This window comes from Vespula pensylvanica, chromosome 4, assembly GCF_014466175.1.
Source record: "Vespula pensylvanica isolate Volc-1 chromosome 4, ASM1446617v1, whole genome shotgun sequence".
In the NCBI taxonomy this organism is placed as follows: Eukaryota; Metazoa; Arthropoda; class Insecta; order Hymenoptera; family Vespidae; genus Vespula; species Vespula pensylvanica.
Genome location: NC_057688.1, coordinates 1228290 through 1240789, shown reverse-complemented (window position 1 = coordinate 1240789; position 12500 = coordinate 1228290). Strand labels below are relative to the sequence as shown.

At 33.2% G+C, this 12500-nt stretch overlaps 2 protein-coding genes across 4 annotated transcripts in view; one reads left to right on the top strand and one right to left on the bottom strand.

The window, feature by feature from the left end:
* The window catches only part of LOC122628980 (kinesin-like protein CG14535), a 255776-nt gene that overhangs the window by 201883 nt on the left and 41393 nt on the right, over positions 1 to 12500 (bottom strand). The window lies entirely within an intron of this gene.
* Positions 1860 to 2872, top strand: LOC122628981. Its single transcript, XM_043811934.1, has 4 exons — positions 1860 to 2030; positions 2125 to 2181; positions 2436 to 2574; positions 2702 to 2872. Exons 1-4 carry the CDS (start codon positions 1953 to 1955, stop codon positions 2761 to 2763), a joined length of 336 nt encoding a protein of 111 aa, XP_043667869.1. The 5' UTR covers positions 1860 to 1952; the 3' UTR covers positions 2764 to 2872.

The following is a 12500-nucleotide window of genomic DNA, read 5'->3' as shown; positions in this document are numbered from 1 at the left end:
TATAAGAAATAAAATAAAATGAAAAGAAAAATATCGTACAATCGAGTGAAATAATCGTTTACACAGTAATCGTGATTGAGAATGGAGAAAACAACGAGCTCAAATATATATATATATACGTAATTCTAATCGAACAAGAAACACAAACATTTTCGAACGAATTAGTTGCAATTATAACGAACAAAGTAAGGTTGTCAGAGAATCGGAGAAGTTATGCATAGCTCAAAGGATATATCGTACAGCTAACGAGCGAACACTTATCGTTACCTTCAGGGTCTTGCGTTCTAACGTTCTCGAGTATTCAAGCTCTATTTGCTAACCTAATGAGTACTTTCCATGGTGTTCGATAATCAAGCGAACAAAGGACCTCCGGTCACGTCGACACTATCCACCGAAGGATTTCCGAGCCATCTGCGAGAACAGCTTCGATAACTTTAGTACGAGCATGCAAACAAGCGATCGTACATGTATTCCTAGTATTCGCGCAGACAATTATAAGGATGTTGTCTTCTAATAAACCTAACAGACTACAAGGGAACTTTAACTATGCTTGTCGTCTCTTCGAGTTGTTCGACGTGTTTTCAATCGTTTTGTTTATCTACGAAATCCTTTCGTACTTTTTTATTATTATAATAACAATAAAAGTGATATTTTTCCTTTTTAGATCAATCTTCGAGAAATATTTTTCCTTCGATCGATGATCGATGAAGTAAAGGGAAATTATTTTTCACCTACGTATCTATTCATCATAGAAGAAAAAAAAAAGAAGTAGTATTGCAACGAATTTTATCGATATTTTGTATTGCTTCTTTATCGACAAAATCCTCGTACTGTTTTCTAATAACAACAGGTTATATATATCCTTTTTAGATTAATCTTCGATAAATATTTTCTTCGGTCGAGATCGAAAAAGTAAAGGACAATTTTTTTTTCACGTAAGTACCTATCCACCATAGAGGAAAAAAAAAAGGATATAGTATCGCGACGAGTTGTTCGATGTCTTTTGGATTGTTTGTTTACTTACGAAATCATTGCCCTTTTTTAATCATCGATAGTAATAACAGATCTTATTTTTTTTCGATTAATCTTCCATAAATATTTTCTTCGATGGAGAAGGAAAAAGTAATGAAAAATTTTGTTTATGTATCTACCCCTATACGTTATAGTAAAGAAAAAAGAAAGGAAATAGTATTCACTACGAGAGACAATTTTAAAAAGTGTGAACTCGAAAGAACGTTCGATCTTGAAGAAAATGCGAAGTTAAGAAAAGAAGAATCTGAGAAGAAGATATCCGAGAAAACTCGATAGATTTTACGAGAAGTCACTACGTTTTTCAATTTAGATAAACTTGAGTCCAAACTGGTAAGTGAAAATCCGAAACGAACGAACGGACGGTTTTACGTCTACCAATTTGCAATATCTGGTATAGCATAGAAGATAAGAAAAGAGAGAGAGAGAGAGAGAGAGAGAGAGAGAGAGAGAGAGAGAGAGAGAGAGAGAGAGAGAGAGAGAGAGAGAGAGAGAATCTTTTTATCTTCTCCAGAAACCACTATAAAAAGGAACAAACATCTCAAATGAGATCGTGGTATGTAATTAAATGCGTCTTCCAACCAACGCAAGAAGATAAAGGAAAAAAAAAAAAGAAATTAAAAAAACTATCGGTATACACTATCGCTGTTGAAAACAATTTCCTTGAAAAAGATAAAGTAAAAAAGAAAAAAAAAAAAAAAAAAGAAAAGGAAGAATTTTTAAAGAACTGTTATCATGCAATTTCGATCGTTCAATTCGTTATCGAATTTTATTGGTCTCAAGCGACGTATATAAGTAACGGCACGAAACACGTTCACTTCAACTTAGACCAACCATTTTACTTCTTTTTCATTTGCTTCTTTTCTTCGAGAGACAACCGAGAAAGAAGAAAAAGGAAAGAAAAGAAAACAAAGAGAACAAAAATGAGACCTACCGAAGTTTTCATCTTTTTAATGTTAATTTACATCGTTATGGCTACCAGATGCATCATCGAGGAGAAGGTACGAAGATACCAATTGGTATTGCCAGGAAAACACGTAGTTCGGAAATTATTCGTGAATCAAGATACAATTTTAATTCCTCTTGATCGTTCAGTCGCAGGAAGAACCGGAGATACACGTTATTCATTTGGAAGACGAAAACAACGACTCTGTGAGTAAATATCCTTTAACATTATCCATTTATATCGTATTATCCGTTATTGTATTATTAATTTCGACATATCGATCGGAGAATTTATTTATTTCGGAAAACGAAAAAAAAAAGAAAAAGAAATTGTACGTTAGTATCGACGAATTTTCTAACGACGAATAGAAAAAGATTTTCTTTCGCGACAAATACAATCTGAAAAGGCCGAGACGAATTTCTAACGGATAAAAAATAATTTTCTTTCGTGACAAATACAGTCTGGAGAACCCGAGGTAATATCCTTTCATATCCCGGACAAACGGAAACGGGAAGTTTGGGATAGCAAGGCGAAAGTATTCTGTAGGAATGACGAAGATTGTGATCCTGGCGAAATTTGTATCGCCTATTTAAGATGCGGTAAATATAATACCACATTCTTAAACAAGAAAACAAAGAAAAAAAAAAAAGAGAGAGAAAAACAAAGAGGAAAAAGAAAGAAATAATTAACAAGCAAGACTTCTACTGTATTGAATTTTCTTTTCAGTCAAGATCGTCAAGAAAATCAATTCGTCGGAGAGTCAAATCGAACAGGGAAAGGAAATATGATTCTTTAAATAAAATTTTTTTAAACGATATTATCTCTTATACTATGCTTTACTCAATGGTTTACGATTTATCTAAAAATAATCAATAAAAATATATTCCATATAGCTAATTCTATCCTTTCTTTAATCTTTTATCTTTTCTTTCTCGTGTAAAAAAAATCCTCAGAGTAACGTTAAAATTAGTGTTGAAGGATTCGAATGCCAACAAAGGAAAAGTTCAAAAGCTATGATTTTCTCTTTCTTCTTCTTTTTTGTTTTTTCTTCTTCTTTTTTCTTTTTTCATCGTAAACTTGCGACGTTCAAAAACATTAATCATTACGAAAGGCTAAGAAAGGAGAAGAAGTTTGAAAAAACACAAAGGAAATTGTGCGGGAGGAGTGTGACAGATGGTTGCAAGCTTACGATTCGGTCTCATTAACGCGACGAACAAATGAGAGAGAGAGAGAGAGAGAGAGAGAGAGAGAGAGAGAGAGAGAGAGAGAGAGAGAGAGAGAGAGAGAAAGAGAGAGAGAGAAGAAGAAGGGCTCGGCTTCCTACGAAATTTATCGGTAACAACTGCTTCCGTCCGCAAACTCTGCTTGACTCTCGCTCAAAACCGCAATCTCTCCCTTTACCCTAAAACCTTCCGTCCTTGTAGGACAAAAAAAGGAAAAAAAAGCTTCACCATTCACAGATTTACAGTTAAAATCAATTAGTAGCTAATTGCTTCAAATTGAAAAAGTCTAAAAGCGAAGGAGAAAGTATCGTTTTATCGGTCGAACGTTCATAGCGTGTGTATGTGTGTGATTCTTTAATAAAATTCTCGTCGCGAGAATCTCTTTTTTTTTTTTTTTTAGCATCTATCTTATTTTCTTCTTAATTTTTTTTTTTTTAAATAAATCATACCGTATTAAATCGAACGTATTAATTTATTAAATTCATCAATAAATGTTAAATGTCAATACGTACGGAAAGAAAAAAGAGAGAGAAAGAGAGAGATTGAGCCACCATTTTTATTCGGATGATTCGATAAAGGTATCAACGATATTTTTTTTCGATATCGATTGTCTGTACATATCTATTACGAATGCTGACAATTAATGGTTAAAAAGGATAAAAAATAAAAAGGAGAAAATAAAAATAAAAAAAAAAAAAACAGAGAAAGATAAATAAATTACTAAAAATGTATCGAACTAGGGGAAGATTTTTTTGTTCGGGTCGTCAAAAGAGCATAAAAATGATGTAATAATAAATATTTTTGAAAGAGAAAACGGAAGTAACGTGAATTTTTAAAGCAGTAAAAGACGTCAGTAGAGATTGTAATATGTCTTTCGTAAAGATTTGGACGAGTGATTCCTGACGAAATCCATTTTTTTTTTGTTCTTTCTTTCATTCTTCTTTTTTTTTTTTTGTTTTTTCATCTTCTTCATTCTACGGATGGTTTATTTAATTTTTGCTTCCTTTCGCGAGAGAGAAAGAGACGGATATGTGTATAAGTAGTGAGAGAAGAGTACGCGAATATTTTTCTAAGACGTATGTCGAACAGATGGCGAACTTCAAGATGTTTGAAGGGTCAGTCGTAATTAGAAAGACAGAAAAAGATAGATAGAGAGAGAGAGAGAGAGAGAGAGAGAGAGAGAGAGAGAGAGAGAGAGAAAGAGAGACTGTTAACAGGACATTTGTCGAAGAGAGAACACCTGCTACTTGCAATTCGACTTTAAAAATTTTCTTGGAAAGAATAATAAATTTCGTCGTTATTAAACAATCAAAAGAAAATCTCGGACTTAACTTGACGTAGTCGTAAACACGAAGTGCGACGATAAATTATTTGTGAAATTTTAATAGACGTCATAAAAAGTATCGAAGAAATTTTCCTTGCTGATAAATATGATCCAGGAAACGGATTTTTATCGATCCGTTCATACCGAACAAACAAGAAATAATAAAAATACAATATTTTAAAGAGAGAGAAAGAGAAAGAGAAAGAGAGAGAGAGAGAGAGAAAGAAAGATTAAAACAAAAGGAAGAAAATAACGTTCAAACGAAACATTAAATAGAACGGAATCACTTTCGCTTCTCAGACGAAATTAGTAATGGAAAAGGAAAACGGAGAAGAGGAAAGAAAGAAAGAAAGAAAGAAAGAAAGAAAGAAAGACAGAAATAAATAAATAAAGAAAGAATGAAAGAAAGCAAGCAAGGAAAGAGAAAAAAAGAAAGAGAGAAAGTGAGAAGAGAGAATTCTTCTGGGAGAACTCTCGAAGAAAATGCGTTCTCTCCTCGAGAACGAGAAGGAACTCGTCTGGTGTACGTGCTGGTTGAAAGTGGAGAACGATCGTTAAAAGCCTTCATCATCCTCGTCTTCTTTGAGAGAAAAAAAAAGAAATAAGAAAAGAGAGAGAGAGAGAGAGAGAGAGAGAGAGAGAGAGAGAGAGACGGAAAGAGAAAGCAACCGAGTGGAGAAACCTAAAAAAGAAAAAGAGAGAGAGAGAGAGAGAGAGAGATGATGAGTGAAAAGAAATGGAAAACTTTGCTTGGTGAGGTGCGAAAACGCATAAATGCTTTGATAAGTTTCTCAGTTTGAGAATGTTCGCAAACGATTAATCGGCAAAATATGTGCGGACACGAAGAATCGTTTAGCCAGCTCACTCGAAACAGTTCTTATATACGTATTGTGGATAAACGCGGAAAAGCCGACGTCATAGTTGGATAGGACGATGTCCCTAAGGAGGACGATCCGAGTACACACTAGAGTAGAGGGGAATGGTTAACATACGGGGACAGTTACTGCCTCCGTGCAACGTATAATGTACCTACATTACGTCCGGCTAAGTGCGCGTCCGTCATCCCCAATGCGCTAACCATTTCGATGAAATATTCTACGACGAGCACGTGCAAATATCTAGCGAAAAATTTATTAATGAGAATAAACAGAAGAGAACAAAGGATTTTTGATTAAAATTCTCTTTTGAAAATCATCCTAATATATAGGTAATTATATATATATAGGTAATTATATAATTATATATAATATATAGGTAATTATATAATTATATATATATATATATATATATATATATATATATGATGATCTGTATTTATAATAAATCTATACTCAACGCCGATAATTAATTATTTATACTGATCATTTGTATTACTTACTGATATTTTACTATAAATATTGATGAAAATATTCTTATATATCGATCATTTAATTTAATAGAAGCTTTGATATATCTTCTATTTTTTATGTATATTTGTTAAATTAGATAAACGTGAAAATTGATACAAATAAAATATTTTTTTTATGTTGCAATTCATTCATTGATAATTCTAAAATATATTATACCCTATTATATTTTATAATATGCGTATATATCTAAGCAAATCTACGAGTACCTGCTAAAAAATCTATGAATGAAATAGTCAAAATAAAGAATTCTCCATTAGTGACAAAAATTGTTACATATCCGTCTCTATACGCGTGTTATTTTTTCGTGCTTGTTTATCGCACGATTGTAAAAATTGAGATAAATAAAACACTTGGAGCAACAATATATCGTTCATTAATAAATCGTATCATTGTATTATCTGATACCAGATAAATAATTAATTTACAATAATAACAATAATTATTATTACAATTATAATTATCAATCGATAAAATAATATTCTAAAGATAGCTGTGTCTCCACGTGTCAAGTTTGTTAACGATTTAGAGTTCGTAATCCTTCCGAAGAGATACCAAGACTCAACTTTGCTCGTAAGTTTGAGGAAGACCGGACGAGACTGGGTCAAAGTTTAATCTCTGCTTCGAGACATCGATCAAAGACTAATCTGCAGACTTGGCAGACTCGAAACTCGAATATCGAGATTGATAAATAAGTACATGGATATTATTATATGTATTTAAAACCTACAAAATTCGAACGACGAGATAAAGATATCCATCGTTAGTTCGTTGACGAGGGATTCAACGTCTTTTTCTTTTTCGCTTTTTTCTTTTTTGCTTTTCTTTTTTCTTTCTTTCTTTTCTTGCATCAAACGCGACGAAAAGAGAAAGGATGGAAAGAAGAAACGGAAAGAAGAAACGGAAAGACAAGACTCCATTATCGGCTGGCTCTTCGAGGCTCAAAGTCGAGCACGCTCAGGCGCAATTACTTTCTAAAAGTTGTCTCGTCTGGGTTGGCAGGCCGCATAAGTGCAAGAAGAAGCCTTCCTTGATGGCACGTTACCACAATGATCTCCAGACTCCCGTGGCTTATTGTTAAAAGCATAGTTAATGTTCCCCGTACCTGTTAACCCTCTCGCTAATAATCTAAAATGTCAAAGTAGACGTGATTAACTCAAGGAAGACATCGTCTTTCTACTTTTTTCTATCTTTTCTTTTTTCCTTTTTCTCTTCTTTTATTTTTTTTTTTTTTTTAATTCCTTTTCCTTCTTCTTTCGATTTTAATTATTACTGCTTGTACCTTTTTTGTTCTTTTTTTTTTGTAATGATTTATAAGAGAAATATTAAGAGATTGATGATGAAAGCGATAAATCTCACGTGTTCTTTTCATTTTCTTAAAAAACAAGGAAATACTTCGATTAAAAAATAATAACGATGATAATTAAAAAATCGTTTGTACATCCCGACGTCGGGATTATTTTCTTATAAATAAAAAAAAAGAAAAAAGAAAATGGAAAGTGTATCGACGAAAATAAAATTATAATTCAAGGAAAGAAAATCGAAGAAAGGTTTTTGGGGGAGGGTTTGTGGTGGGATGAGATGAGGGTAGGGGGAGAAAAAGAGAGACGATTTTCAGTCGGCAAATTGTCCGAAGGAAAGGACGCGTGTGGAGTTTAGAATAAGGTCGTTCGCTAGTGAACAGAGTCCTCGTATCGTTGTGGTATGAGAAAAGAAACAAGAGGAATATTACGTGTGAGCGATGAACGAGAAAACATACCCCTTGCTCGAATATTCCGTCGTGTCCTTCTCGCTGAGCTTTATTTTCGTTACACACTTTCCTTCGTTTCTTTTTTTTTTTTATTTTTTTATTTTTTCGTTTCGTCGAAAGAAACGAAGAGAATTTATTTCGACTCGTCTCGTGAAATCGCGCGTAGAGACGCAAAAATAAAAAATAGAAAGAAAAAAAGAAAAGAAGAAGAAGAACGTGCCGAACTAAAGGATCGAAAGAAAGAAAGAAAAAAAATAATAATAATAATAATAGTAATAAATAAAAAAAAAAAAAAGAAAGAAAGAAAGGACGAGAGAGAAAAGATAAACGTGAAAGAACGACAAGGATCAATGACGTTCATACGCGATGGTTTTTACGCGAGCGAAAACTCGTACGAAACGTATGTTTACTTTAAATAGAGCGAAGAAAAATGTGGCGTCACGTATTCTAACACAAAAAGAGAAAGAGAGATTAGCTAAGGCGACGACGAGCTTTTAATGTCGAAATTTTCTTCTTTCTCGCGGGATGTTTTCTTATAAGTTCGATTAAAAATACGAGTTCGAAATAAATGTCAAATCATAAATAAGAAACGGTAACCATTTCGCCAATATTAAGATCGATCATTCTCAAGAAACGACATCGTACATAATTTGCTTTTTAATATTAACGATTAACAATCGAATTTCATTCGAGGATTCCGTAAAGAATTTTAAAGTGATGTGAATATAATATTTCGTTGTTAAAGAAAAGGATATTGTAAAACGTTCTTTTTGTTTATACTTTTTATTTTCTTTTTAAATAATACCAATGCATTTTCTATGATAAATAGATTTTTTTATACTATATATGTATGAGAAAAAAATAATTTCCAGATAAATGGTGTTTCTATTATATTTGAATATCTCATTTGATATAAATATCATAAGAATACAATATATTTTACTTTCAAATAATACCTATTCCTTTTCTCTCATAAATAGATCTTTTTAAACTATATATAAGAAATAAATTAAATAATTAAAGATAAATAAATCTTTTCATATTATATATCAGAAAAAAATAGTTTTCAGATAAAGTGTTTCTATTTGAATATCTCATTCGACATATATATAAATCTTAAGAATTCAACATTACAAAAATTACTTTCCCGTTCATAATACGACACTGTATGGTACACCTTCAATAAAAGAGAAAAAAATTTCTTCGAGAAGTTTGTAAAAGAGCGTTCTCTTGGTGAAAAACATTTCCCAAGGAAGTTCTTCTTTATCGAAACTCAACTCTCTCTTTCTCTCTCTCTCTCTCGCTCACTCTCTTTCTCTTTCGTTTCTTTTTCGTCGTAACCAAGACTACGCTATTCTTTCTACCGAAGCCCTGTTACCATCGCGACGGTTATACAGGCGTATTAAAAAATTCCGTACTGGAAATTCAACGAATTCCATTCTTTTTTCCTTCTCAAAAAGGTCGAGCTCGTTACGAGAAGGAGGAACGCCGAGATGAAAAAGAAAAGGAGATGAAAGATGAAGAAGGATTCTAGTACCTTCCATCGTTCTTCTTTCATACATTTAATTCGATTAATTGTTTTTAATTAATTATTGTCAACAATCTTTCTTTGAAACAATTCAACGATCTTGTAATACCAGACGATTTTCTGCAAATCTTTTCTTTCTCTTTCTTGTCTTTCCTCTTCTTCTTCTCCTTTTCTTTCCTTCTTTTTTCTTTTCTTTCTTTTTTGTTTTAAGAAGAAGAAAAAGCATTTTCCTCTAGAGAATGGAAAGAGAAAGAGAAGAGAAATCTCTACATTTAATTTAATCAATATCAATCATATAAATATCAAACGTACATAATCTAATAATAATCTATCGAAATAATTCAATGAATGAAATTTTTTTCTACAAATCTTTCCCTTTTCTTCCTTTCTTTTCTTTCCTTTTTTCGATCGATAAAAGAAAAACATTCTACTTTTGGAATAAAACATTCTCTACGTTTAATTCGATTAATTCGTTTACATTAAAATCGTTAATCTTAATATATATATATATCACTCAATGTTATAAAAATTTATTCAAAGAAAAAAAAGAAAAGCCATTTTTCTGTCCCTCTCTCTCTCTCTCTCTCTTTTAAAACAACACCATTTATTAATTTAAAATAAAATCTTGATAAAAAAAAGAAAAGTATAAAAATCTTAATAGAAATAGAAAGAACAAGAAGAAGAACTATGAAATCTTTTCTATTACCGTTAGACCATCGCGGAAGTCATAAACGAGAACCGGCAAATCTTTTCATTATCGCGGCACGTAAGTGATACGTATATCATACTAAAACGACCATTTCGTGAGCATTATATCGAGGAGAAAAGAGGGCCGATCCCGTGGCGACCTAAACCACGAGGTGGATGCTTTGAGCGCAAGCTTAAGTGCGTGCCGAGGATCAGACCTTTCTCCATTTCTCTCTTTCTCCTAGATCACAGAATTTCTTTCCTACTCTCTCTCCCCCTCTCTCTCTCTCTTTTTTCTCATACTCCCACATTTTCTTTCACTTTTTCTCTGGCGATAAGAAATATTATTTACGATTTATCGCAATGGCTATACGAGTAAGTATAAACGTTCGTACGTCTGCTTTTATCGACCAATCGTAAAATATACTATAGCGTATTACAATGCACTTTACCAACTTAAATATCATCGGAACTTCGTCCGAGATACGAAAAGAAAATTTATATAACAAATTTCGTTACGAATCCAAAGAAAAGGAATCGTGATAACACTTATCTCTAATACAAATTTTTGTTTAATCTATTCATCGTCTCGTAAAGTATTAATATAATTACAGTGAAACAGTCCGTTTAGTTTTACAAAGAGTTTTATTATCGCACTTTTTTACTCGAGAGAGAGAGAGAGAAAGAGAGAGAGAGAGAGAGAGAGAGAGAGAGAGAGAGAGAGAGAGAGAGAGAGAGAGAGAGATAACAAGGAAAAGTTTTTCGAATTATCTAAGCACGTTAAGATATGAATGAATTTTAATCACGAAACTTGCCGCGTGACAATCGACCGTTTATGATTTTATTAAGTCACGAGGAATCCACTTATGATACTTTCTTAACTTATCGTAGCACCTAGAAAATGAAATTGTAAGAAACTTAAAATGTATACGTAGGAAGATTGCAACAGAGCCATGAGTTTTAACAGCGAACATAAGTATGTGTATCCGTTTAGCTGCTTGCATAAATGTGTAAGATTACCACGTATACGTACGTACGTACGTGCGTACATTATATATACACATACATATCGATTCAAGTGGTAGGAAAAAATATATGTGTGTGATAAAAAGAGAAAAAGAGAAAGAAATACAGAAAGAGAGAGAAAGAGAGAGAGAAACACCCTGTATACGAGGGCTACGCCGTCGTTCGCATTCTCGCGTGCTTAAGCGAGAAAACGATATAGTTACCGAGGGAGCGAATAAAAGAAGAAAGAGAAAAGAAGGAAGGGACAAGTGGAGTGAAAGAGAGAAAAGATCGAGGGACATTGTTTCTATCGTTTCCATGTTGTTGTCCTTCTCTTTCTCGTAGTTGACAAAAGAAAAGAAAAGAAAAAAAAAAAAGAAAAAAAAAGACAGAAAGAAAAAAGCACGAGATTAAACCACTCGCTCAACTTGAATTTTACGACAATAAAATAAAAATATAAAAACTTGTATATGTGTATATACGTAGATAGATAGATAGATAGATAGATGGATAAAACATTGAGAATAATCATTTTCTAATTACTATAATATTTATCTGATTTATTAACGTTGTAAGCGATCAAAATGATTTTTATTTCCCGCGAATCGTAATAACAATAAACTACGATAAAGCCATTAGAAATGAAATTTAACGAAAGATTTCAATCGTTTAATATATTTATATCACGGAATAATTCTATAGAGAGAATGAGTAAGTACTCACTGTCCTTTTCTCTATCATTCTCATATCGTAATGGTTCCTCGTTCCTTCTTCATGCTTTCCACGGTTAACTAACGTCGACGATATAAAAGGACAGAGTTTATACGCTGCGATTACGGCCGAGCGGCAAGAGCTTTTTCTAAAACAATGTTTAATGAGCGGGCAAAGAGAGAACGATAGTGGAAAGAATGGCGTTTGAAAAAGTGCCATACTACTAGTCCGATTATAAGATTCTCGCGTGCGTGAACATTTCCAAGTTCAAAGCGAACGTTCTATTACATTTTTTCACAAAGTCTCCTTTCTCTCTATACGCAACTCATACATATATATATATACGTACGTAGACACACACACAGGTGTCACGCAAGTGGTGCTTTCAGTTAGAATACGCCAGTATCGGGACAGACGATAATGCAACTCTGCGCTATGCTCGATCCTTACGACCCTTAAATATTCGGTGGCGGCCATTTAAGGCCAGTAAAATGATAACGATTCTACCCTCTCTCTCTCTCTCTCTCTCTCTCTCTCTCTCTCTCTCTCTCTCTCTCTTTCACTCTCATTCTCACTCTCACTCTCTCGCTTTCTCTTTTACGGCTGAAAATTACGGCCGTGTGGCCCCCCTTCTCACACACGTTTACGGCCTTTGGCGTCGCGACGCACCACATTGTCGACCCTACACGAACATAATGTCCAAATCGAGATAGATCTTCTCGATCTCTACATTCAAAGAACGATCGTTCATATCGGTGTGAATTCATTATGAAAATTATTTATCATTCTTCGTCAATTCCTTTGCACGTTATCTAAACGCGATAATTGGCACCGAAACGTTTTCGATTATTTTTCCTGGCTCTATTCTCGATTGACAATTTTTTTTCTTGA

Bases quoted from the DNA above. Each gene is read 5' to 3' on its own strand.
- LOC122628981 (XM_043811934.1), top strand. From the start codon at position 1,953: ATGAGACCTACCGAAGTTTTCATCTTTTTAATGTTAATTTACATCGTT. The intron at 2,182-2,435 runs GTGAGTAAATAT...TGACAAATACAG, and splicing joins AAGACGAAAACAACGACTCT to TCTGGAGAACCCGAGGTAAT. The intron at 2,575-2,701 runs GTAAATATAATA...TTTTCTTTTCAG, and splicing joins TATCGCCTATTTAAGATGCG to TCAAGATCGTCAAGAAAATC.